General features: G+C 44.4%; 1 protein-coding gene across 1 annotated transcript; it reads right to left on the bottom strand.

Moving 5' to 3' along the window:
* Positions 1-4,025: 4,025 nt before the first annotated feature.
* On the bottom strand, positions 4,026-20,154 carry LOC136566474 (myosin heavy chain, skeletal muscle, adult). The gene is made up of 38 exons (XM_066565629.1): positions 19,948-20,154; positions 19,717-19,860; positions 19,469-19,625; positions 17,846-17,873; positions 17,634-17,748; positions 17,467-17,559; positions 17,274-17,337; positions 17,079-17,177; positions 16,870-16,973; positions 16,632-16,770; positions 15,879-15,997; positions 15,633-15,782; positions 14,908-15,078; positions 14,042-14,351; positions 13,810-13,886; positions 12,844-12,931; positions 12,632-12,749; positions 12,193-12,316; positions 11,425-11,561; positions 11,067-11,322; positions 10,085-10,327; positions 9,802-9,978; positions 9,571-9,716; positions 9,393-9,483; positions 8,916-9,305; positions 8,641-8,767; positions 8,356-8,474; positions 7,701-7,897; positions 7,137-7,320; positions 6,885-7,050; positions 6,590-6,714; positions 6,131-6,439; positions 5,826-6,029; positions 5,433-5,558; positions 5,168-5,338; positions 4,972-5,076; positions 4,734-4,829; positions 4,026-4,181 (listed from the first exon to the last, which is right to left on the bottom strand). Exons 1-38 carry the CDS (start codon positions 20,152-20,154, stop codon positions 4,026-4,028), a joined length of 5,832 nt encoding a protein of 1,943 aa, XP_066421726.1.
* Between the last annotated feature and the right edge of the window lie 2,615 nt (positions 20,155-22,769).

Below are 22,769 nucleotides of genomic sequence, written 5' to 3'. Positions count from 1 at the left end.
ATGTCTCTAGACTTTGGCAAATCTTCAGGAGTGTGTAATTTCATTCCCCAAGGAGCAAAACAAAGCTGAGCATTTTCAGATTGTCCAGTAGCTTAGTTCTTCTTTAACAAGTTTCTTTTAACAAATTTACCTCTGCAGTCACACAATGAGCCATGCTAATAGTTTCAGGGTTGGATTGTGAACATAACCAATGGAACAAAGCAGCTGGCAAAGTACCAAAGCCATCATCATCTGACAATTCTTCTTCATTTCACAAAAGTGAGACATAAATGTATGTAATGTGTTCTCATGCCCCACAGGGATACATCCAGTCAAGAAGACACTGGGAACCAAGAGATTTTGGGTATGCTTACCAAGGAAAGATTATTCTCTGTCATCGCCAGATTCTTACTCAGCACGGACACTGATTTATGAAGGGCATACAAACAAAACCTGGGGGAAGACAAAACAAAAAGGACTGAGGACAATCATGAAGAGTTCAGCAGGAACAAACCATGTGGAGCTGTAAAAATCTCCTGTGAAAGAGCAGGTGTGTGTGGAGAAAAGCCTAAGGGCTGTCTGTGGGGCTACAGCAGGGTCAGAGCTCTCAGAGAATGAGCATCTATAGAGGACAGCCTGTAGGAACACTTTTCTGATGTGGGATTTAATCCTAATTTTACCTGCCACTTCTCCTGGGCTGGACCCAACTGCTTTCAGTTGAGCCTTGTTTTGGAGCAGTAAGTGGCTGAGCCATTCAGAAATGTGCCCTTTCCAGAGTATGTCAGATTGCTGAGGATGTCAGGAAGTAGCTGAGGAGCTCAAACAGGAGTCTTTGCACCTTCTTTAAGCTCTGTGCATCAGAGGGAAGGTAACTGGTCTTGCGTTTTCCTGTTGATTTAGCTCCATGGACAGAATCTCTCATGCCAGAAATTCCCTCAGACAGGCAGCCAGTGACCCATTTGGCTTATGTTAATAAGACAAGTCATCTGAGAGTGAACAGTAATACTCTAGTGAGAATAAATATACACTGTCCTTCCTGGTGCCTCCAAACTCCTCTGATGGAAATTTTACTAAGCATTCAGTAATTATATTATCAAGCTTTCCACTTCTGAGTCTTTGAGGAGCGTGACAAAATGTTTGAGAATGTCTAGAACAAGACAAAGAGCTTGAGAATTTATTGAAGCATTTGTTCTTGAGTTGTTTCTGTAACTCAGAATTACTGTTGAATAGAAAAGAGCTCTTCTGGACTACATTTGTATCTTTTATAACCCAAATGCTCTTTAGATGCCTTCTCCAGCTGCACTGATACCTTTGGGAATGGTTTCTAAACATGACTGCATTTAGCTTAGTAACTCAGAATTTATTCAATAAGACTTAGAAGTAGGACACCTTACCTTCCAGAATCCTATTTATTTTGAAAGATTTTTCTTGTTTCTTCTTTGACTGATGTACTTTCCAACAAGCTTCCTACCTGTCAACACTGACTGGTTAATTACTGGGTTTAAAATACATGAGAAATTGTAGCATTTGTGACTTAGAAGCCAGGCAGACCGTGGAGCTTTCCAAACATGCTTGTCATTCTCTAGGTACCTGAGACGCTGCCAAAATATCTTCAGTAGTTGTTATTGCATATCTTCCAGTCCAGCTAAGGCCAGATAAAATGTTAGCTTTATAATAAGAAAACAAAACTAGAAAAGTAGGATAGGAACACTGAACCAGCAGGAAGTCTTGCCCTCTTCTTTTATAAGCCTCAACATTGCAAAAAGAGGGAAACATCAACCACTTACTTTCTAATAAATACAACCCTGAGAGCAGTTGTTCTCCTTGGGCTGCTCCACAGGGTGTGCAGTGGAAGTGGCAGGGCCACTGACACTGTGTCTTGTCCTTTTGTTAGCCACACACTCCCAAGCACCTCCGTGATTCCCTTTCTGGGCAGAGTGCCCAGTGCAGCTGAGGCCCTGTGCCCTAAGCAGTGCCTGCTTCTGTCAGCTCAAGGTCTTTTCTTCCAGCATTTTCTTCCAAAGCTGTTCTTTGGCCCATCCCGACTGTTCTTTGGGGAACACATGAAACTGGCCCACCTGGCTGGATTTTAACCCTTCTGCTGTGATTTGCTCCTAACAGGTAGGTCGGGAAGTTTCAGCATCTGAGTTTCAATGAAATGGGCCAGGCAGTTTCAGCAGGTTTGAAGCACCCAGGTTTCAGGGATATCTCCCAGCAGTTTCAGCAGGTTTGAAGCACTCAGGTTTCAGGGAGATGGGCCAGGCAGCTTCAGCAGGTTTGAAGCACCCGGGTTTCAACAAGATGGGCCCAGCAGTCTCAGCAGGTTTGAAGCACCCGGGTTTCAGAGAGATCTCCCAACAGTTTCAGGAGTTTTGAAGCACCCAGATTACAGTGAGACAGGCCAGGCAGTTTCTGGAGGTTTGAAACACCCAGGTTTCAGGGAGATGGGCCAGGCAGTTTCTGGAGGTTTGAAACACCCAGGTTTCAGGGAGATGGGCCAGGTAGTTTCAGCAGGTTTGAAGCACCCAGGTTTCAGGGAGATCTCCCTGCTGGTCTGCAGAGGAGCAGGGCCCAGAGCAGGGTCCCCTCGATGGCTCCAGGCTGCCATCCCCTGGCACTGGGTGCTGGAGCAGAGGCCTGGTCAGCTGCTGCCCGGCAGCTCCCTGTGACTGACAGGAGCCTGATGGGCCCTGAGGCCGAGAATAAAGCTGAAGGAGCCTTGTCCGGATATCAACAGCCTAAATGGTGAGGCAAAAGGCATGACCACAGCCCAGCTGATGTCTTTGTGCCCTACACCAGCACCCACCCTGGGGCATCGCCTCAGCTGTCTGGGCTTTCTTCACATCACCAATGGCCAGAGGTTAGTGTGGGACAGTGGGCCACTGCCTCATTGCACCCGTGGTCTGTTCAGTGTCTCTCCACCTGTGAGGGAGCAGACAGGCAGTTTCCTTGCAATGCCTGCCAGTGCTTACCCCTCATCTCAACTTCCACAAAACTGGTGGGGTGCTCACATTCCTGCCCAGTCCCCAACACTGCCTTGGGCCTCCAGCCTGAAGCTGATCTCCCTGATGGGACTTACTGGTACCATTTCAGATACCTCCATGAATACATCCCAAGATTTCAGGTCCACATGCAAAGTTCAAACATGTATGGCTATCTTCTGAGATAGGGAAGGTATTTGATACACATTTCCAATAAATGTGTATCAAATAGTGCACAGACGTGCACTATTCCCATTTCCTTCTATACAAGGTTATCTTAGAAAACTTATCTTCCTAAGGTGTAATTGGTCTCCTTGACCTCGTTTCTTCTTATTTTCTCTTCTGCTACCACTAATGAGAAACAAGCTGATATTTTCACACAATTATGCAGAACATGTGGCAGAACTCCCGCCTGACAGGGGATTCTCAGCCCAGAGTCCATTTCTTCACAAATGGCACTGCCTTTTGTTTCCATATCTGTACAATTTTGTGATTTAACAATATTGAATTTGGTGTATTATTTAATGGCACTGTTTGCTGAGTATCATAGAAGCCTTCTAATGTACATTTCAAATGTATAATTCCTTGTCCTTCCTTAGTGCCTGAAATAACTAACATAATTTCATTGGAAATGTGTTCTTCCTATTCAACACCACTCTGACTTACTCAACAGCCACTTGACCAACACGGGACACAGCACAAACAACTTTTCTCTTTCGCTCTGTGTCTTTCAGGATTATTTATGTGAGTAAGAAGCTTTCATTGCTCATTGGCTAAAGTGTTATTGAAGGGATAATCATTGCAAAATTAGATGATAAAAAGCTGTACCACCACAAAGCTACACAAAGGTTTTGTAAGGAAAAACCGTATCCAAACCTAATGGTCATACAGACCACACCCATAAAAAACAAAAACAAATTATAACTACACATGATGTGAATGCAAATGAATCTACTCTTTATTGCCTATGTATTGAGATGGTTGCAAATATCAAATCTGGAAGACAGTGAGAGAGGGTTCACATTTTGTGCAGCCCTCAGGTCACTTTGATGCCTGGTGACATCCTCACTCTTCCTCTTCTATCTTCTTGCCATGAATGTCACGGCTCTTCACTCGGAGCTTGTTGACCTGTGACTCTGCAATGTCAGCCCGCTCCTCGGCCTCCTCCAGCTCGTGCTGGATCTTGCGGAACTTGGACAGGTTGACATTGGACAGCTCCTCCTGTGTGGGGAGAGGGAGTCAGGGGTGAGGAGCCCAGGGCAGGGCTTTCACTCCTGCTGCAAGTCAGCCTTATGGGCCTGCAAATCAGACTCACACAGAGCTCCTCATCCTCCCTTTCACAGGACCCTACTGGGACAAGCTTCACCAGGACTGTGTCACATATGAGGAGCAAATTCATCCCTTCGATTTATCATTTCTGTAATTACCTTCACACTACTTGTCTGTATGAATTATGGGGTTAGGAAGACCAGGAAGCCTTCTCCTGCTGATTAGTAGCAGAGATTCAGGAATTTGTCAGTCACTGGGTGTGGCCCCTGGGTTTGTTTACTCTGGCCTCCTCTGTGAAACAGGCTGCAGATCTTCCCTTCATGAATGTTCCTAAATGCAGGGTGCCCAGAGCTCACCAAGGCCTCATGAAACTATAGCAAAACAGCATGGCCAAAAATGTTGTGTCTCGGGAGTTTCTTTCATATCCCTCTCCTGGTATTCAGACTCATTCAATGTGTGTTCTGCCCTAATGCAATTTTTACCCATTCTCAGAGCGATACTTACAGCCTCCTCAGCTTGTCTCTTGTAGGATTTCACTTTCATTTGCAGCTTGTCCACCAGATCCTGCAGCCTGAGCACATTCTTCCTGTCTTCCTCAGACTAAAGCAGTTGGCAAACACAATAGAGAGTCAATTCTTGGTTCTGCATCACATGAGGTTAACAATTCCCCATGGGGATGGTGTGGGCAAAATGTGACTCACTGTGAGAAAGCCCAGTGAGAGCAGGAGAACTCCTGCCTTACCTGGTAGGTGAGTTCCTTCACCCTGCGCTCGTACTTGCGCACACCCTTCACGGCTTCAGCGCTGCGCTTCTGCTCAGCATCAACCTCCCCTTCCAGCTCCCGCACCTGCAAGGACAAGCCCAGCCCTGCAGCTGCCCTGGCAATGTCTCTCCAAGGAGGGACACGCTCACTCAGGCACAGCCCCAGCCCTACACACCCTGGCCTCCAGCTTCTGAAGTTGTTTCTTCCCTCCCTTCAGTGCCAGCTGCTCGGCCTCTTCCAGACGGTGCTGCAGGTCCTTCACTGTCTGGTCCAGGTTCTTCTTCATCCTCTCCAGGTGGGCACTGGTGTCCTGCTCCTTCTTCAGCTCTTCTGCCATCATGGCCGCCTGATCAGAGCAAAGGGTCAAAGACATTTTGGGACTGGAGATATTCTGGGGAGAGTACATTCATCAGCAGCAATGCCAGGAGTGTCCAACTCACATCTGTGATGGCCTTCTTGGCCTTCTCCTCAGCATTGCGGGCTTCCTGGATGGTATCCTCCATTTCACTCTGGATCTGAGAAATGTCTGTTTCCAGCTTCTTCTTGGTGTTGATCAGGCTGGTGTTCTGTGCAACAGGAAAGACAAGATTCCTACTGTCAGACCAAATGCCTCCACATCAAGGCCTGAAAATGTGGCTATGGTTTAGGAAAGTCTTTAGTGCAAGAGACTTCTTTAGTACCAGAGCAGTAAACCAGATATTGAGGGCTGGATGGAGGGGACATATTGCAGCACATTTCTTCAAATGTGTACACAGAAGTCACTTAAAAGATGAATAACAATTTCAGTCTTTGTTATCACTTGTGAATGGGAATAATTTCCAACAGCATCTTACCTGGGTGTGGAGGAGCTGTGCACGTTCAGTGGCATCCAGAAGCTCCTGCTCAGCCAATTTCCTCGACCGCTCCGTCTGCTCCAGGGCTGCCCGGAGCTCCTCAACTTCAGCCTGCAGCAGGTTTGCTCTGCGCTCCACCATGGCCACCTGCTCCTTCAGGTCATCCTGTGTCCTGAGAGCATCGTCCAAGTGCAGCTGAGCGTCCTGGAAAGAGAGACAAGGGATATTACCAGGCATCAGTGGGTGCTTGAATGGAAGAAATGTCATCAATCTCATTTCTCTTTCTGTAGCTCTGCTGAACAGACCTTGAGCACAGCCTGGGTGTTCCTCAGGTTCTTCTGTGCCTCTGCAGCCTGGCGGTTGGCATGGCTCAGCTGGATCTCCATTTCATTCAGGTCTCCTTCCATCTTCTTCTTCAGTCTCAGGGCTTCATTCCTGCTCCTGATCTCAGCATCCAGGGTGCTCTGCATCGAGTCCACGACTCTCAGGTGGTTCCTCTTCAGCTGGTCAATCTCCTCATCTTTCTCTGCTATCTTCCTGTCAATCTCAGACTTCACTTGGTTGAGCTCAAGCTGCAAGCGCAGGATCTTCCCCTCCTCATGTTCCAGGGAGGCCTGCCAATTCAGCACAAAGGATGTTTTATTTTCAAAGTAATCTTTCATGCAGTCCCACAAGAAAGGCAGGCTTGGATCCTGCTCTCTCTCCAAAAGACTACACCCATACTCTTGTTGGTGGGGGCCATCATTAATTAGCCTTGTCTGTACCTCAGCTTCCTCCAGGGAGGCCTGAAGTTCAGATTTCTCCTGCTCAATCTGCTTCTTGACTTTCTCCAGCTCATGAATCGCCTTTCCTCCCTCCGCAATCTGCTCCGTGAGGTCGGAAATCTCCTCTGTGGGAACAAAGATCAATGGCATGGTCAGGCAGAGAGCAGAATGAAAAGGGCCTGTCCCACCAAGGTGACAGGCATCTCTGCAGACCTGCAAGCACAGAGCCATGAAGAATGGTGGGAATGGCTGATAGTGAGAAAGGCCAGGGAGGAGCAGAGGGCCAGGGACTTACGCTGCAAGTTCTTGTTCTCCCGCTTCATTGTTTCCAGGTGGTCCAAGGACTCCTCATAGGCATTCTTCATCTTGAACAGCTCCGTGCTCAGAGAGCGCGACTCCTTCTGCGAGGCCTCCAGCTCAGCCTGCGTTTCCTCATACTTCTGCTTCCATTCTGCCAGGATCTGAAGAGAAACGGGGGGTGAGTAGGGCTGTGGCCATCACGGGGCTCTGCTCTGGCCAGGAGTGCTGGTGCTGGAGGCCAAAAGACCTTGTCAAAGTTCTTCTGCTTCTTATCCAGAGCAGCACAGGCAGCATTGGATCTCTCCACGTCAATCATCAGGTCCTCCACTTCATTCTGCAGCCTCTGCTTTGTCTTTTCCAGGGAGGCACATTTGGCATTGACAGCCTCAACATGCTCCTCTGCATCCTGCAGGCGCTGGGCCAGCTTCTTCCTGGGAGGAGACAAGCACAGTTGCACGTTAGATCTTGGAAGGAATCAGTTCTGTACTTGAGAGAGGTCAGCTGATCACTTTAAGGGTTTTGAACTGTGCACTTTTCACAGATATGTAAGGATCTATACTTTGCTTTGTCCTATCACCTTGGGAGGATTAGGCCTGTTTTAGCACTTCTAAAGGCTATGTTTTCTAGTTCCAATCTGCATTTTTTTCTCTCTCCCCCCGTTTTTTACAAAGACGGTATATTCTTGCTTCACTCCCGCCATTCTTCTCCTAAGCCACTCTCAGAGTTGTCTGAGCACACTCGCAGACATTCTAATTTCCCATGACCAATTTCAGTCTTCTCCTGTCATTTCCCATTCTGCTTCCCCACATACTTGGCCTCCTCGAGCTCCTCCGTGCGCTGAATCGCGTCCGTCTCATATTTCGTTCTCCACTGGGCCACTTCACCATTTGCCTTGGACAGGGCTCGCTGCAGCTCTGCCTTGGCCTCCTGCTCCTCCTCATATTGTTCCCGGAGCAAGTCACAGTCGTGGCGAGCGGACTGCAGGGCATGGGCCAGGGCATTCTTGGCCTGTGGAGACATTGGGTTTGGCAAACTTGAATACTTATTTTTAAATCCCTCTTGACTGTGAACTTGAAAATGAAATTTAAATGAATTATTGGGCAAATGTATAGCTTGGAGCTGGTGAAGCCCTCGTTGACATATTCTGGAGCATCAGGATGCATTTGTGACTTTTGGGACAGTAATCTGCTGTTTGTATATATGTTCACACATGTGTGGCTGAATCCTGTCTTAGAGGATCTTCAGAATCTCATGGAAGAATCTCATGTGGAATACTTCCTCCAGCACATACAGCATCCTGCTTCCTTCCCTCCCTTGTGGTATAGTGAAGGGTTGTGCATTAGTGCTGTTCCCTCCAGTCCTATGTGTGCTTGGGGAAAGAACACTGAAGCGGTCTAGCATCAGTCAGGATTCTGCAGATGCTTTTGGGGGTGATGTAGGCTGTGGACACTAGGGTACTTCCAGACCTTGATTTCTTCCTCTAGATGTCTCTTGAGTTCCTCAATCTGTTGGGTAAATCCTTGCTTGCCCCTAGACAGCTGAGAAATCAGAGCATCTTTCTCCTCCACCTGGCGGGAAAATTCACCTGGAATAGGAAAGGAAAAAAAGGAAGTAGATTGTTCCTCTTATGACAACTTCTGCTTGTAAAGCCATGTAATCTGGAATGGCCTGGAGAGCTTATACCAGCTGCCACTTGTACTCTCAGGGCACAGAGGTCCTGCACTTGAACTTTGGGGATGAGGATGTCTCACCTGACTCTGTCTGCAGACGAGCTCTTTGCGTATTGAGGTCGTTGATCATGCGCTGATTCTGCTCATCCTTAGTTTTGAGCTCACTCAGCTGATCTTCCAGTGTGCGGCACATCTTCTCCAGATTGGCCTAGCGAGGAAACAAAGAAAAGGAAAAGAGATGATGGTCTGCACTCTGCCTTATTGTCACAGTGGAGATTTTGTTTCTGAGAATGTGTCAGAGGCAGCTTTTTTGCCACACTTTGTTCTTGTGAGCATTTTCTCCTGCAACTCCATACCTTGGCTTTGGAGACAGACTCCATGTTGCTGGCCAAGTCATCAATCTCCATCTTCAGCTCACTCTTCTCCTTCTCCAGCTTCTGCTTCACGCGTTGCAGGTTGTCGATCTGCTCGCCCAGCTCAGCTGTGCTGTCCGCGTGCTTCTTGCGCAGGGCAGAAGCCGTGGCTTCGTGCTGCAGCGTGGCCTCTTCCAGGTCACGGCGCATCTTCTGGAACTCTGCCTCACGCTTCTTGTTCATCTCAATCTGAGCTGCTGTGGCCCCTCCTGCTTCTTCCAGGCGCTCGCTGATCTCCTCCAGCTCCCTGGACAGGTCAGCGCGATGCTTCTCTGCTTTAGCGCGAGAGGTTCGCTCTGCCTCAATTTCCTCCTCCAGCTCCTCAATGCGGGCCTGCAGAACAGCAGGGACCCTTCACAGCCGTGCCCTCCTCCTGCCTGAGCTCAGCTGAGCAAGGCAGGGCAAGGAACAGAGACTTGCCTGCAGCTCCTTGATCTTCTTCTGAAATTGCATGCCCAGGGCCTGTTCATCTTCAATCTTGCTCTGGATCTGGCTGATTTCAAAATCTTTCCTTTGGGACAAGGGAACCGTGTTAGAGCTCCAAGGAAAAAGACAACTGCTGCAGCCCAGCACTCAGGTGCCCCAGAGCCACACTTACTTCTTCAGTTTTTCATCCAGCTGCTGCTTATCATTCTCCAAATCCATGATGCTGTCCTGGGCCAGCTTCAGGTCTCCTTCCAGTTTCCTCTTCGCTCTCTCCAGGTCCATGCGCAGTTTCTTCTCTTGCTCCAGGGACCCTTCCAGCTAAACACAACAAGACCATCAGCCCTGTGCCAGCCACGTTGGACTCCATACCTGTCCTGTTCCTGCTCTATGTCTGTGTACTTACATCATCCACTTGCTGTTCCAGCTTGGTCTTGGATTTGGTCAGAGTATTGACTTTGTCTTCCTCTACCTGCAGGTCATCCAGGGTCTGCTGATGGGCCTCTTGGAGGGCTTTTTTCTCCTTTGTCAGCTTGGCAATGGTCTCGTCCAGAGCTGCCATCTCCTCAGTCAGGTTTTTCACCTTTGAGAAGAAGGGACCAAATATAAATAAAGGAAGCAGCTATAGAAGTCCTGTGATAACACACAGCCCATTTTCTGGAGTGCGAGTGACTGGTTCTACCTCATACCTTGTTTTCAGTGGCATGTTTTTCCTTCTCCACCTTGGCCAGTGTTAGCTCAAGGTCATCAATATCTTTCTTCAGCTCTGAACATTCATCCTCCAGCTTCCTCTTCTTGGCTGTCAACTCAGCATTAATTTCTTCTTCATCCTCAGCCCTTTCTGTCAGCTCCTTAATTTTGGCTTCCAGCTGGATTTTGTTTTTGATGAGCTGGTCACACCTTTCCTCAGCATCAGCCAAGCTATCTGCTTCCTGGTGGGGAGATAGAAATTTGTGGGTTCTACTGTTTTGAACATTCTCTGCTCTGCCTTTTTTAATCATAGAGTTGCTAGGTTTAAAAGTAGCAGCTGAACCTGATCTTCAACTCCAGCAATAGAAGGATCTTGAGTGATGTCTACTGGTAAACCTTGTCATTTCGAATCAATATTTATTCCTAAGTTTTTGTGTCTCCTAAATTTGTCTCCCAGGGCAGTTATCTGTGACAATGCCTCATACAATAAGCACTAATGCAGAACAGAACATTCTAATTCAATTTCTAATTTCAGCATGAGTAAGGGCTTGGAACATTTTTTTTTTCCCTCATGGAAATTGTTATCTACTCACTTTTTCTTTGGTTGTCTCAACATAGCCTTAAAATATTTGTTACTTAGTGGCTTTTCAATTTTTGAGAACACTTTTTTTGAGAAAGAAATTTATCACTTTTCTATAAACTGCATGGCAAATAAAGTTCTAGCCTATCAGCTACCTCTGTGGCTTCTTTCCAGGCCACGTCTAGGATCTTCCGTGGTAACTAGCTGATCATTTCATCGGTTGTTAAGAAACTCCCTTGTCCTTTTTGAGTTTTAATGGGAAGTATCCATGTTTCTGAAAATAATCAAGGCTTTATTGTATGTAGGAAAAGTAGGTCTTTCTATGAGTCTCTTTGCAGGACAAGAAGCATTCTGACAGTACATCATTCTTTTTCCAGAGGAAAATAAACGGTGATACTCACAGCCTGCACTTGGAGCTGCAGGTCATTTTTCTCCTGCACCAGGGCCACCATTTTCTCTTCCAGCTCCTTCCGCTTTGCTTCAGACTTTGCAAGCTCCTCCTTAGTTTTCTCAAATTCTTCCTTCATGTTGGCCATCTCCTTCTCAGACTCTGCACTCTTCAGCAAGGGCTTGATCTTGAAGAACAGCTTCATCCATGGCCAGTGTTTGACATTCATGAATGCACGAACGTTGTACTGGATGCAGAAGATGGACTCTCTGAATTGAAATTCACACAGTTATTATATGGATATGGTGTGCTTAATTTAAACTTCATCAGTAAAGTTCCATGAAAATCAACTAATTATGAGAAATATCTACCTCCTCTCCACCATTCTCCTATACTCCACTCTCATCAGGAAGCCCCTGCACCTGGCTTGTGTGCGAGTGATGATTTCTGCCAACTTGTCATCTCTCATCTCCTCCAGAAGTCCCAGCAACCCAGCTTTGAAGAACACCTTGAGAAATTAAATGTTGCACCATGTAATTGTGATGTAGGATAGAACAGAGCACAGAGTCATTCAGGTTGCTGAAAGAGTTTAATGGCCATGATCAGTATCACCTTGGGCCCTCTCCCATAAACTCTGTCCAAGGGCTTAGGACTTCCCATAATCTCAGCCCTAAGCATTCAGTCCTTGTCTGACCCATGTGTCATGAGTACTGGTTTCCAATTCAGCCACAGCCTCAGCCACTCCTATACCTGGTCATGGACACTGGTGAGCTCTACCATGACCTTTTAATTCCTGGTTTGATGTTAGACCAATCTCACTTCTGTGTCTATGTCCATGAATTAATGACTAGGGCCTTGCCTTTTTATGTGACCCTGACAAATGTTGAAAAACAAGGTTTTATGGCTTCAACTTAGATCATTTTATTGTAACAGACTTGACTGATGGTGTGGACTCTCAGTTGAGTCTGACTACCATTCCTGGGTCATCTTCACTTGCCTTGAGTACAGTGAGACTGGGCACATGCTGGTAGTAGCCCCTAGTCTGGCAGCTCTGTTACGTTATTGTGCTGTGCCTGATTCCCTGACAGAGCCCGCTCTCACTGGTTTGGACAAACTTTTAACACAGGTCTTGTTTTTACCTTGGTGTGACCAAATCGGTACTGGGTGTGGTCAACATCAATGGACCCAAGGAGCTTCTCTGAAGCCTTCTTGTTGTCCATGAACTGTCCTTCTGGGATAGCACTGGCATTAAGTACTCTGTATCTGTAGGAGAAAACAGAACATTAAGAAATCTCATTCGTTGAAACCACCACCATAACTTTTCAGACTGTACCATTGAACCAATCTCATGCCTAGAGACAGTTCACCCTCTAATGAGAGGATATGGGAAATGCTTTTAATAGTAATTCTAAGTACAAAACAATCCTGATCTCAGCACTGCCACATCACCATAAACTGATGGTGAAACATCTACATGTATGATCAGTGCCAATTTAAAATAAAAAGTTCAAAGTATATTATAAGATGATCAGGCTCTTCAGCTTGCTGTGAATTGGCAGAAAGGTTCAGAGCTCTCACCTCTGCTTGAAGTCAGCATAGAGGACTCTGCTGGGGAACCCTTTCCTGCAGATCCTGATCCCTTCCAGCACGCCGTTACAGCGCAGCTGGTGCAGCACCAGCTCGTGCTCCATGGCACCTGACAAATACCACCATTAGTGACTACCCTGCTGTTTGGCACTCAGGAGAAGAGCTTCTGCTGCTCAAGCTTTCCTCCCCTTGGCTTGCCTTACCAGGTGTTTTAGTTTCATTTGGGATGATGCACCGTACAAAATGGGGGTGAGTGCTTCTCAAGTTAGCCATCAGCTTGTTTAAATTCTCCTGTGAGATCACGAAATGAAGTTTACATTATTAAGGGTAAGCAGTAGAATCTTAACAGTGGATGTAACAAACTGGTGTTTCAGGATGCAGACCTTTCTTCTCTAAAACAAGTTGCAGAACTCCCAAAAGGAAAATTGGAAGGTGAAGGGTCCCAAATTTTGGTTTTGAACTTCTTTTATAGAATAATGGTTAGCATTACTTTTCCTTGATCTCCTCATCCAAATACAGGGCTATAATCTCACAGTTTTCCTTTGAGCTGGTAATTCTTGTGGTATAGTGTTGGGGATATTAAATAAATGACACACTCCTGATCGAGCATGACTAGCATCTGATTTTTCAGCTAAGTAAGTTGTTTCTAAATGGAGGGGATAGTCCATATAAAATGACTCTTTAATAGTAATTCAGTCTCAAAGTTTGAAGACAACTGAAAACTGACCTCAGAAGTCATTAATTTGATATAATTTAACCTTTGCTCTTTTTTCACATTGAAATCCAGTCATTGTCTTAAAATCCTATAATGTTGGAGTAATTTCTTTTTGCTTTTTATGTTTGATCTATTATTTTCAAATTTTACTATGAGTCAGTACTGAAAATCTGCCTAAAGACATAAAAAAAGTCTAGGAAATATATCTGAATGCTATGGAGAGAATTTTAAGGAAGTTAGCTGCTAAGTTACTCACTCCCATCTAAGTAGGTGAACTTTAGATATCTTTGTGGAATATTCAAAGATGGTATTATAAAAAGAATATTGTATAAGTTACAAGGATGGAAAGGGAAGGGTTTTAAAGGATGACAATAGTTATATCCAAAATGGAAACAGACCTTTCAGATTCAGAATAAAAGGTTTTCCATCTTTAAGGAGATATTACTTTAATTACCCTGAAAAGAGCTGAGACAGTCTGGAAAGAAGAACCCTTCTTCTTGCCTCCCTTCTTGCCACCACCACCACCAGCATCTGAAAATAAAAGAAAATAAAAAAAGTTTTATAATATGGACAAGATATATTGGATACTACAAAACACAAAGCCACTTTACATTCTAGTGTTTACAGCTTTAATTCTAAAAAAAATTGTCCTATATTAAAAATAAAATTTCAACAAAAAAACTGACCTGCATCGGCTCCACCATAGCTGGCAAAGAGTAAAGCCAGGGTCTTCACAGATGATTTCTGGTACAGCCCAATGACAGTTTCATTCAGAGGGTCCTTGTTCTTCTCCAGCCACCCAGTGATGTTGTAGTCCACTGTGCCAGCATAGTGCACCAGGGAGAAGTGGGCCTCAGCCTTGCCTTTGCCTGGCTTGGGCTTCTGGAAGTTGTTGGACTTGCCCAGGTGCTGGTCATAGAGCTTGTTCTTGAAAGAGGTGTCAGTTGCCTTGGGGAACATGCACTCCTCTTCCAGGATGGAGAAAATGCCCATGGGCTGGGAGAAATCACAAGTGACAGGGGAAGGTTAATGGAAATGTTCAATGTCGCTTTAGATGGGATGCTCACCTGCCTGGTCTAGTGGAAGGAGTCCCCCGCCATGGTAGGGGATTGGAACAAAATGTTCTTTATGGTCCCTTCCAACCCAAACCATTCTGTGACTCTTTGACAATGACAAGAACCCTGTACTATGAACATCAAAGTCTTGTTGTACTATTGGCAGCATCTCAGCCTGGATGAAAGCCTGGGTTTACCAGGAGTTGTTCTCAGTCAAGGAGTTTATTTCTTTGGCCATCCCTTGCCTCCCTGCAGCCTATCTTCATGGAATTGGTAGGAATGCCTATCCAGCTCACATGAGAATTGGTAGTAGAATTGGGGAAGCAATGATAAAGAGAAAAATATGGGGAAAAACAGCTACAAGGGGCGTTCTAGTTTGGGGAGGTCAGGTGATATGATATTTATTTCTCAAATTTGTCTGTGGACTTTGGATTTGACTGTGCCTCAGAAACATCACAGAATTCCAACAGCCATCATATCATGCAAGGGAAAGGTACCTTCTCAATGAGCTCAATGCAGGCAGCCAGGTCCATGCCAAAGTCAATGAACTCCCATTCAATCCCCTCCTTCTTGTATTCCTCTTGCTCCAGCACGAACATGTGGTGGTTGAAGAACTGTTGCAGTTTCTCATTGGTGAAGTTGATGCACAGCTGCTCAAAGCTGTTGAACTGCCCAAAGCAAGGAAAAGTGCACAGGTTCTCAAGGTGTGCTAAAACACACAGGCCCTTGCCACCATTCTCCTAAGGCTGTTTGAAGTTGAAACACCAGTCCCAAACCTACTATACCACCATGTGTTTCTACTCTAACACTCAATGTCCTTGGAAAGAGCTTTTCATTATTACTTTGCAAATCAAAGCAAAAGTGACAATTCTTTTTCACTGTGCTACTCAGCTGCAAGTCTTTGGTAAGCTCAGTAGCTCCATGGTGCCAGTTCTCTGAGCTGCTGGATGGTAGAAACCTCCTGAGTGTCTCAGCCAAGAATTTCCCAGGTCTCAGAACAATAATATGAGGGGTTTTGTGTTCTGATACAGAAGTCCTTGCATCATCACTGCATTCACAGAACAGGAAACATGCTGTGAACTTGCCAGACCACTGCCTTTACTAGAGCATCCACCTCTCTGGCTCATAGCTGTGTGAGCCTTAGTCCTCTGTGTGTTCCTGTGTCCTCCTGACCCCTCCTTGCCCATTGACACTGTCAAGGTGTCAAACCCTTGCTCCTTACATCAAAGATCTCAAAGCCAGCAATGTCCAGCACACCAATGAAGTACTGCCTGGGCTGTTTCGTGTCCAGCTGTTGGTTGATACGAACAACCATCCACAGGAACATCTTCTCAAACATTGCCTTGGCCAGGGCACCCACAGCATTGTTCACCTAGCGGAGGAGACAGGATTGGAATTACCTCTGAGGGGCAAAGAAAAATGCACACATAGTCCTTCAAGCTGTGCGTTTTCAACTGTCAGATGTTACCTGTGTCACGTTTTGACCTTTGGTCACGAATTCATTCCCAACCTTGACTCGGGGGTAACACAAGGCCTTGAGAAATTCAGCTGAGTTGAGGCCAGTTAGGTAGGCAGCCTTGTCAGCCACTAGAGGTGGGGGGGGAGAGAAAAGCACTTGTTCATGGACAATCTCTATACTTCAGGTGTTGTGAACAACTTTGCTCTTCATGTTCTAGGAATGGAAAAACATTTATCTCATTCCATATTGAAGGCCTGTGAAGCAATGCAAACTCTGGAAACTACTGATGGTGGTCTTTGAAAGCAGGAACAAGTATGGCTTGGATAGGAAGAGCTTGAACCAGGAATTTCCCAGAAGAACAACAGAAGCCACTAGCAGGACGTAAGGCAAGGCATATTTTCTCTCTGTGGGAAGGGGATTTGTGCGTAGCACAGCTTGCAGGAGTTATTTCATCAAAAACACAATTGCCCATCAGGGTGTCTTAGTGCTTAGAGATTTGAGAGAGAGAGAGAGAGAGATATCCTGTGTTGAAATTGAAGTTTCAGCATTCAGGCAGTATGATTTTGGGGAGCCACCATTGGATAGAATAATGGAACTCCCCATGACTAGGAAAGCGCCTCTGCAGTTAGAGGGACTGGGGCAAAAAAGGAATTCTCTGTGTGGTATGTGGGGACTCAGGCCACTGCAGTGTGCCTCTGGAGGCTAACATATCGCCTCTGGAGGCAGAGAAGGGCACAAATCAGCCCCTGAATTTGTGGGTACCTTCTGTGCCATCAGGCTCTGCCTGCTCCTCTCGTTGTTTCTGCTTGAACTTGAGGTTCCCATAGTGCATGACAGCCCCTGTCAGCTTGTAGATGGCTGTTTTCTCATCTGCAGTGAAGCCCAGGATGTCAATGGCACTCTGCAGTCAAAATAATGAATTCAAAAATGTGTCCTTAGTGGGTCAGAGATGTCACCCTCAAGGCATGCTCTGTAGGTACCTTGTTGCTGTGTTACTTACATCTGTAGCCATGAGCTCCTCCTGGTCATCAATACTGGGGACAGTGACCTCTCCTTGACTCACATAATGGAAATCATAGGGGTTGGTGGTAATGAGGAGCATGTCTGCAAATAGGAAAAGGCAAGGCATAGGTTTACTTTTGCCAACAGGTAAGAGAGGGAGCTGTTCCTAAGTGATCAACCCCAAAAAGCCATAATGCTCTTTCCTACCAATTAGCTCTGGCTTCTTGTTGGACATGATCTGATAAAAGATGTGGTAGCTCCTTTCCGCCTTGAGCTGGAAAGTGACTCTGGACTTCTCCAGCAGATCTGCCCAAGGAGGTAGAAAGAGTTAGACACTTGTGGGAATGTACATGGAGATGGGAATTTGGGAAGGGATGGGAGCGTTCCAGGAGAATCTCTTACAAGTTTCAATGTCAGCAGAAGCCAGTTTGCCTGTGGCACCAAAGTGGATTCTGATGAATTTGCCCTGTTAAGCAGAAGCAGCAGCAGGTCAGCCAGGATGTGTTCTGCTGACATCTCCTTTGCATGAAGAACTGCTCAGGCATCAAGTGTGTTGCCATGAGGGGGGGAGATCTTATGCAAAGCAAGAACTCACAAAGCGCGAGGAGTTGTCGTTCCTCACGGTCTTGGCGTTTCCAAAGGCCTCCAGCAGTGGGTTGGCGCTGATGATTTGATCCTCAAGTGTCCCCTAGAACAGATGTCTTCTTGTCATGATCTAGCTCATCAAGAAATTGTTGCAGGTTTCTAGCCCTGGGACCTCACCTGCATTTTGCCTGAGGTCTGCTCCTCCTTCTTCTTGTCCCCACTGGCTGCAATTGTTGCAAAGTACTGGATGACACGCTTTGTGTTCACAGTCTTCCCGGCCCCGGATTCTCCGCTGCCAAAGCCAAAAGAGAAGCAGAGGGTGCGTGGTCAGGCAGGAGGTGCCCTGGCACCGGGCAGCCCCGCAGGGATCCGCGCAGGGGGGTACCTACGTGATCAGGATGGACTGGTTCTCACGGTCTGTGAACAAGGCAGAAAATAAATTATTATTATTATGTGTCATGAATATCATTGATAAAATTGTTCCTGTGACTTTTAGAAGGTGCACTAGGATTGGGCATCTATTTCCATTACTAAACCTTTCTATCTTCACCCCTACTTCCTTTTCAATATTTAATGTTCCTAGATCCAGTTGGGATGTTGATGTCATCACCTTGAGATGATGCCAAGTATAGCACACTTGCAGTTCTTTTTCTGGCGATTCCCTTCATGTCATGCTATTCATTTTGTTTGTAAAAATTATTCCAATTAATGATCAATTTTGTAGAGTTACTGATTAAATTGTCTATCAGCAAGCTGAATTGAACTGAAGCATGTGCGTCTCATAAACTTTATTACATAGGAGCAACCATTCCTGATCAATCAATAAGTCTCCTGAATGGTTTTTATGTTGTTGGCCAATTGATTATTGCCTAAAGAAAATCAAAGTAACATTCTAAATATGTAGTAACCTGTACCAGAGTAGTCTGCTATAATCTAGAATATTCAATTTTTGGTACTTACTTAATTGGATTCAATATTCCTCTTTGCTATATCTTGAGCTGAGTTTGCTTTCCATAATTTTGTCTGGTTGCTTTTTTAACCTATGCTCCCATTGTGACTCCATTGACAAAACCTTTGCACTATAAAAACTGAAAAATCTCCTGGAATAGACTAATCAATTAGGGAACTAACTTTTAGTGGAGAAGTCTGGGTTTGCACTCACAAAGTTTCTGCATGTCTTATGAAGGAGTCAGCAAGGTTAAACATATGACACCTTTGACCCTGATAAGACACAGTACTCAAACATCAATTTAATATTGTTTGTTTTCATTGAATTCTCTTCCGATTAACTTTCTTAACACTCTGAATGCTACAGATTTAAATACAGTAATTGGGGACAAAAGAGAGAAGAAAATTTCTTGTAACAAATTAAAATACATGTTATCTATATTTCTGACCAAGCTGCTGTTTCCTGAAATTGTAGTTATTTAGACAGTGCTAGAAACATTGTCACTACCCTTCTTTGGTATTTCTTTCATTTATAATAATGAATGGAAAAGAAGAAATTGATTGAGACAGAGGAAGGAAGTTATCAATTTTCTGAGCAGGTTTCACTGCAATTTCTGACTGAGACTGCTTCTAGAGTTTTTGTAAAGCTACCATAGAAAACATTGGCTCCAATGTTGAATGTACTTTCCATTTATACGCAGCGTTATTTACAGAAATTCACTCGAGTGATTTTCAGTCCTGCATAGCAAATCATTCAAAGAACAATCCTTTCATCTGAGAAAAAGCAGAGATTTAAAATATATCCAAATTTCTTGAATGGAAAATCTGACAATATATTCAATATTAAATCAGATCCTCCCAAATACACTGGACATGAAAATTTAACATTGATTTCTATAAACTTTATCTAAATTATGATGTTCAATAAAAAATCTATTTACAGTGATGACAGAACATCCACATTCCCAGCAACATTAAACTGAACTATTGTTTCAAAAAAAGACATTTTTCTCCTTTGTGAGAGTTTACAGCCAAGTGATTTTAAAGAAAATCATGAAACTCACCAGTCAGCATGAACTGATAGGCGTTGTCAGAGATGGAGAAGATGTGTGGAGGGGCCTCCTGGCGCTTCTTGCCTCGGTAGGCCAACACCACCTCGGGGTTGTACACCGGCAGCCACTTGTAGGGGTTGACGGTGACGCAGAAGAGACCCGAGTAGGTCTGCAAGGAAGGGACACAGCACCTTGGCTTCCCCTGAGGCTGGCCCAGCAGCTGCTGAGGCTGCCCAGAGGAAGCTGCTGCTGCCACTTACGTAGATCATCCAGGCTGCGTAACGCTCTTTGAGGTTGTACAGCACAGCGGGTTCGTGCAGGTGGGTCATCATGGCCATGTCCTCGATTTTGTCATACTTGGGAGGGTTCATCGAGAAGACTTGGTCTTCTTTCACGGTCAGGGTCTGCCACACAATAGAGAGATGTATGTATGTCAGCTAAGAACCTAGAGTGGGAATTAAATTTTATTTGTACATTTTGAATTTATTCACCTCTCCACCTTCAGTCTTGACAGTGACCTTCCCTGCATCCTTACTCTCAATCTTCCCTTTCACATAGGACTCCTTTGGATGTGCCACAAAGACACAGGTCTTGGCATCGAAAGGTTTGTTCTGGGCCTCAATTCTCTCCTTCTCCGATTTTCGGAGGTAAGGAGCCGCCTCGCCAAAGGCGGCCATGTCAGCGTCTGGAGTTGACATTGTTGCACTTCTTCAGGAGCCACAGTCTGCAGGGTCCTCTGTAGGCTACAAGATATGTTGTGTCAGTGAATGAACATCTTTTTGTGAAAGGAAGGAGATCTTTTTCACTTTGATCTTTTGAAATATTAAAGTAGGTATAAGCAAGACCAAAGTTGGATTTAAACTTCCCAGTCTTGGCTGAAAATACTTACACAGCTCTCTAAAATTAATCCTTAGACATCCAGCTAAGAGACCATGTACAGAACAGCAGTTAAGTGTACAGTATGTTGTGAAGTTTAGCAGTATTATTTCAACTTTTTAACTCTAGCAAATTTGGCTGTTCCCATAACAGAGTCTCTGTTTTTGTTTTTTTTTAATGCTACTGAAAGTCTCTGAATTAGTTCTTTTTTCTGATAGCAAGTAGTGGCTTTCTAAAAATTACTTGCTATGGATAATTCATCTTGCATTATGACAGATAAAAACGTTACTATTGCCTGTTATCCCTGCCACAAATGTTAAACTCTTGGATTTCATCCTGTTCCTTAAAAGTTGTTAAATTTTGTTATTGATTTTGGTGGCAGAGGTCACTGCTACTTGAAAACATAAAGACTTATTTTGTGTTGCACAGATATTCAGATCTAATACATAATTTGAAGGAAAACATGCTGCCTTCAAACCTACAATACAGTTACTGCTTATAGAGTCAGTCCATGACAGAAGTGGATATCCAGGTTTTATAGGAAGTTAAATGGAATAAAAAGGTATATGTTTTGCCCAGCAGTTCACAGGAGCCAAACACTTACCTCGAAATTTTCTGTCAAGACTGGGCACAGCACTCCAAAGAGACTTTTATAGACTCTGGTATGCAGATGCTTTGGATGTTTCCTTTTCCTTCTGTCAAAATATATTTTGGCAAACCATCTTTGGCAAAATATTGTCTGGCAAACTTAACTAATGGCATAATTGTCATTTGACCTGATATATTTAGAAATGTTTCGCATCTTACCATCCCTGTGGACACATTTCCTATAAATAGTCTGACAGGGCTATTAATATTGGAATCTGGACTAGTCAAGGCACTTAAAGAACTTGGGTGTATGATTTATTGGTTCTTCTATGATCTTTACAGGTAACTTAATCTTTGATCCAGATGGGATTCTTTGGCATTTCTGTACTTTTGCAGATGTAAAAGGGAAATAATGTAATGTATATTGTACATGTGGTCCTATGAACTTAGAGCTTGCCTTTACATCATTAGAAAAGGCAGTTCTACAAAAGACAAATTATTATTAAAACTCTTTCAGTGATTCATTATATATTATAATAAAAAGGGGAAAACCAGTCATGTAGTGGTCCAGGGATATCAGATAGAGAAGAATCCAACAGACAGCAAGGTCGAATACGGTTTCAAGTTTGGACGTGCAGTTTGTGCCTTCAGTGTGAAATGTGACTCCTTAGCTATAAAAGCAATTGAGTATGTACGTGAATAAACCCTCACTTGGTATTTTGCAGAAATCAAAAAATTCAAAATGTGCATACTAGAGGAATGTTCATTATTGCAATAATCAGTCATAAGTGATATAACAGAAAGTTCTTCATAGTTTCAAACAAAAAAATTATTCATAATATCTCACACCTGAAAAAAAATTATACCCTTTTTTGCAACTAATTTCAGATTGTGAAAAAGTTGATGCTTCTGTTACAGAGCTGATAGAGAAGAAATGTATAAAAAGCACATTTATTAATAGGAAAATTCTTCATATAATTTTTTTTTCTGTTTCTCAAAATTTATTAAAGATTTTCTAAGGGTTAAGAGAGCCTAAGAGGCAAAAGTAACCTAGACCAGGAAATACTTTTAACCCCCAGTAGACATACAGTCAATAACTATACAGTGATATTTCCTGTTTCATCTCACACAAACATGAAGTGCTAACATGCCTTAAAGAGCTCAGGCCTGTGTTTCTAATATTTATGTGCTTATTGTCAATGTATACCAAGCAATGCTCTCAACCAAGTCAGGCCTTCACTACGTACAACCCCAAAAAAACCTCAACCCTTCTGCCCACACACAACTCTACCCACATTCATACACGCAGCATTGGTCTGGGATCCTCTGCACTCTGACACATCCTCAGTCCAGTACTCCCAAATCACAAATCTCTTGCACTCTTACATATTCATAGAGCTCCAGCAACAAGAGCTCTCAACACAGTGCTGCCTGGTTTGGAGCAGCATTGCTGTAGGCAATACTCTGAGAAAGGGAAAATTTGCCAGTAGTTCTGGAGAATGACTGGTCAAGTTCTAGGAAAAAGGGCACTGTCACTTGAGCTGCTTTAAACAGTGTCAGTTTTGAGCATGCTCTTCTCCTGGTCATTGGCATTTTGATTATTAAAAGAGCTTAGCGGGTAAAGCTCAATGAAGAGCAGAGGGCAATGTCAGTAAATGTGATGCAAGATATCCAACAATAAGCACTGCCATGAAAAGCTTATTCTACCAATAAAACCAGAAAGAAATGAAAAGCACTGCTCATGGTATGCACACAAACGAATCTACAGGATTTATTCTCTAGACATTAAAATGGTTAAAACAAAAATTGCAGAAAGAAGGAAGTGACAGAGAGTACACATTTTGTGCAG

This window comes from Molothrus aeneus, chromosome 25 (assembly GCF_037042795.1).
Source record: "Molothrus aeneus isolate 106 chromosome 25, BPBGC_Maene_1.0, whole genome shotgun sequence".
Lineage (NCBI taxonomy): Eukaryota > Metazoa > Chordata > Aves > Passeriformes > Icteridae > Molothrus > Molothrus aeneus.
This window is presented reverse-complemented; position numbering and strand designations above follow the sequence as displayed.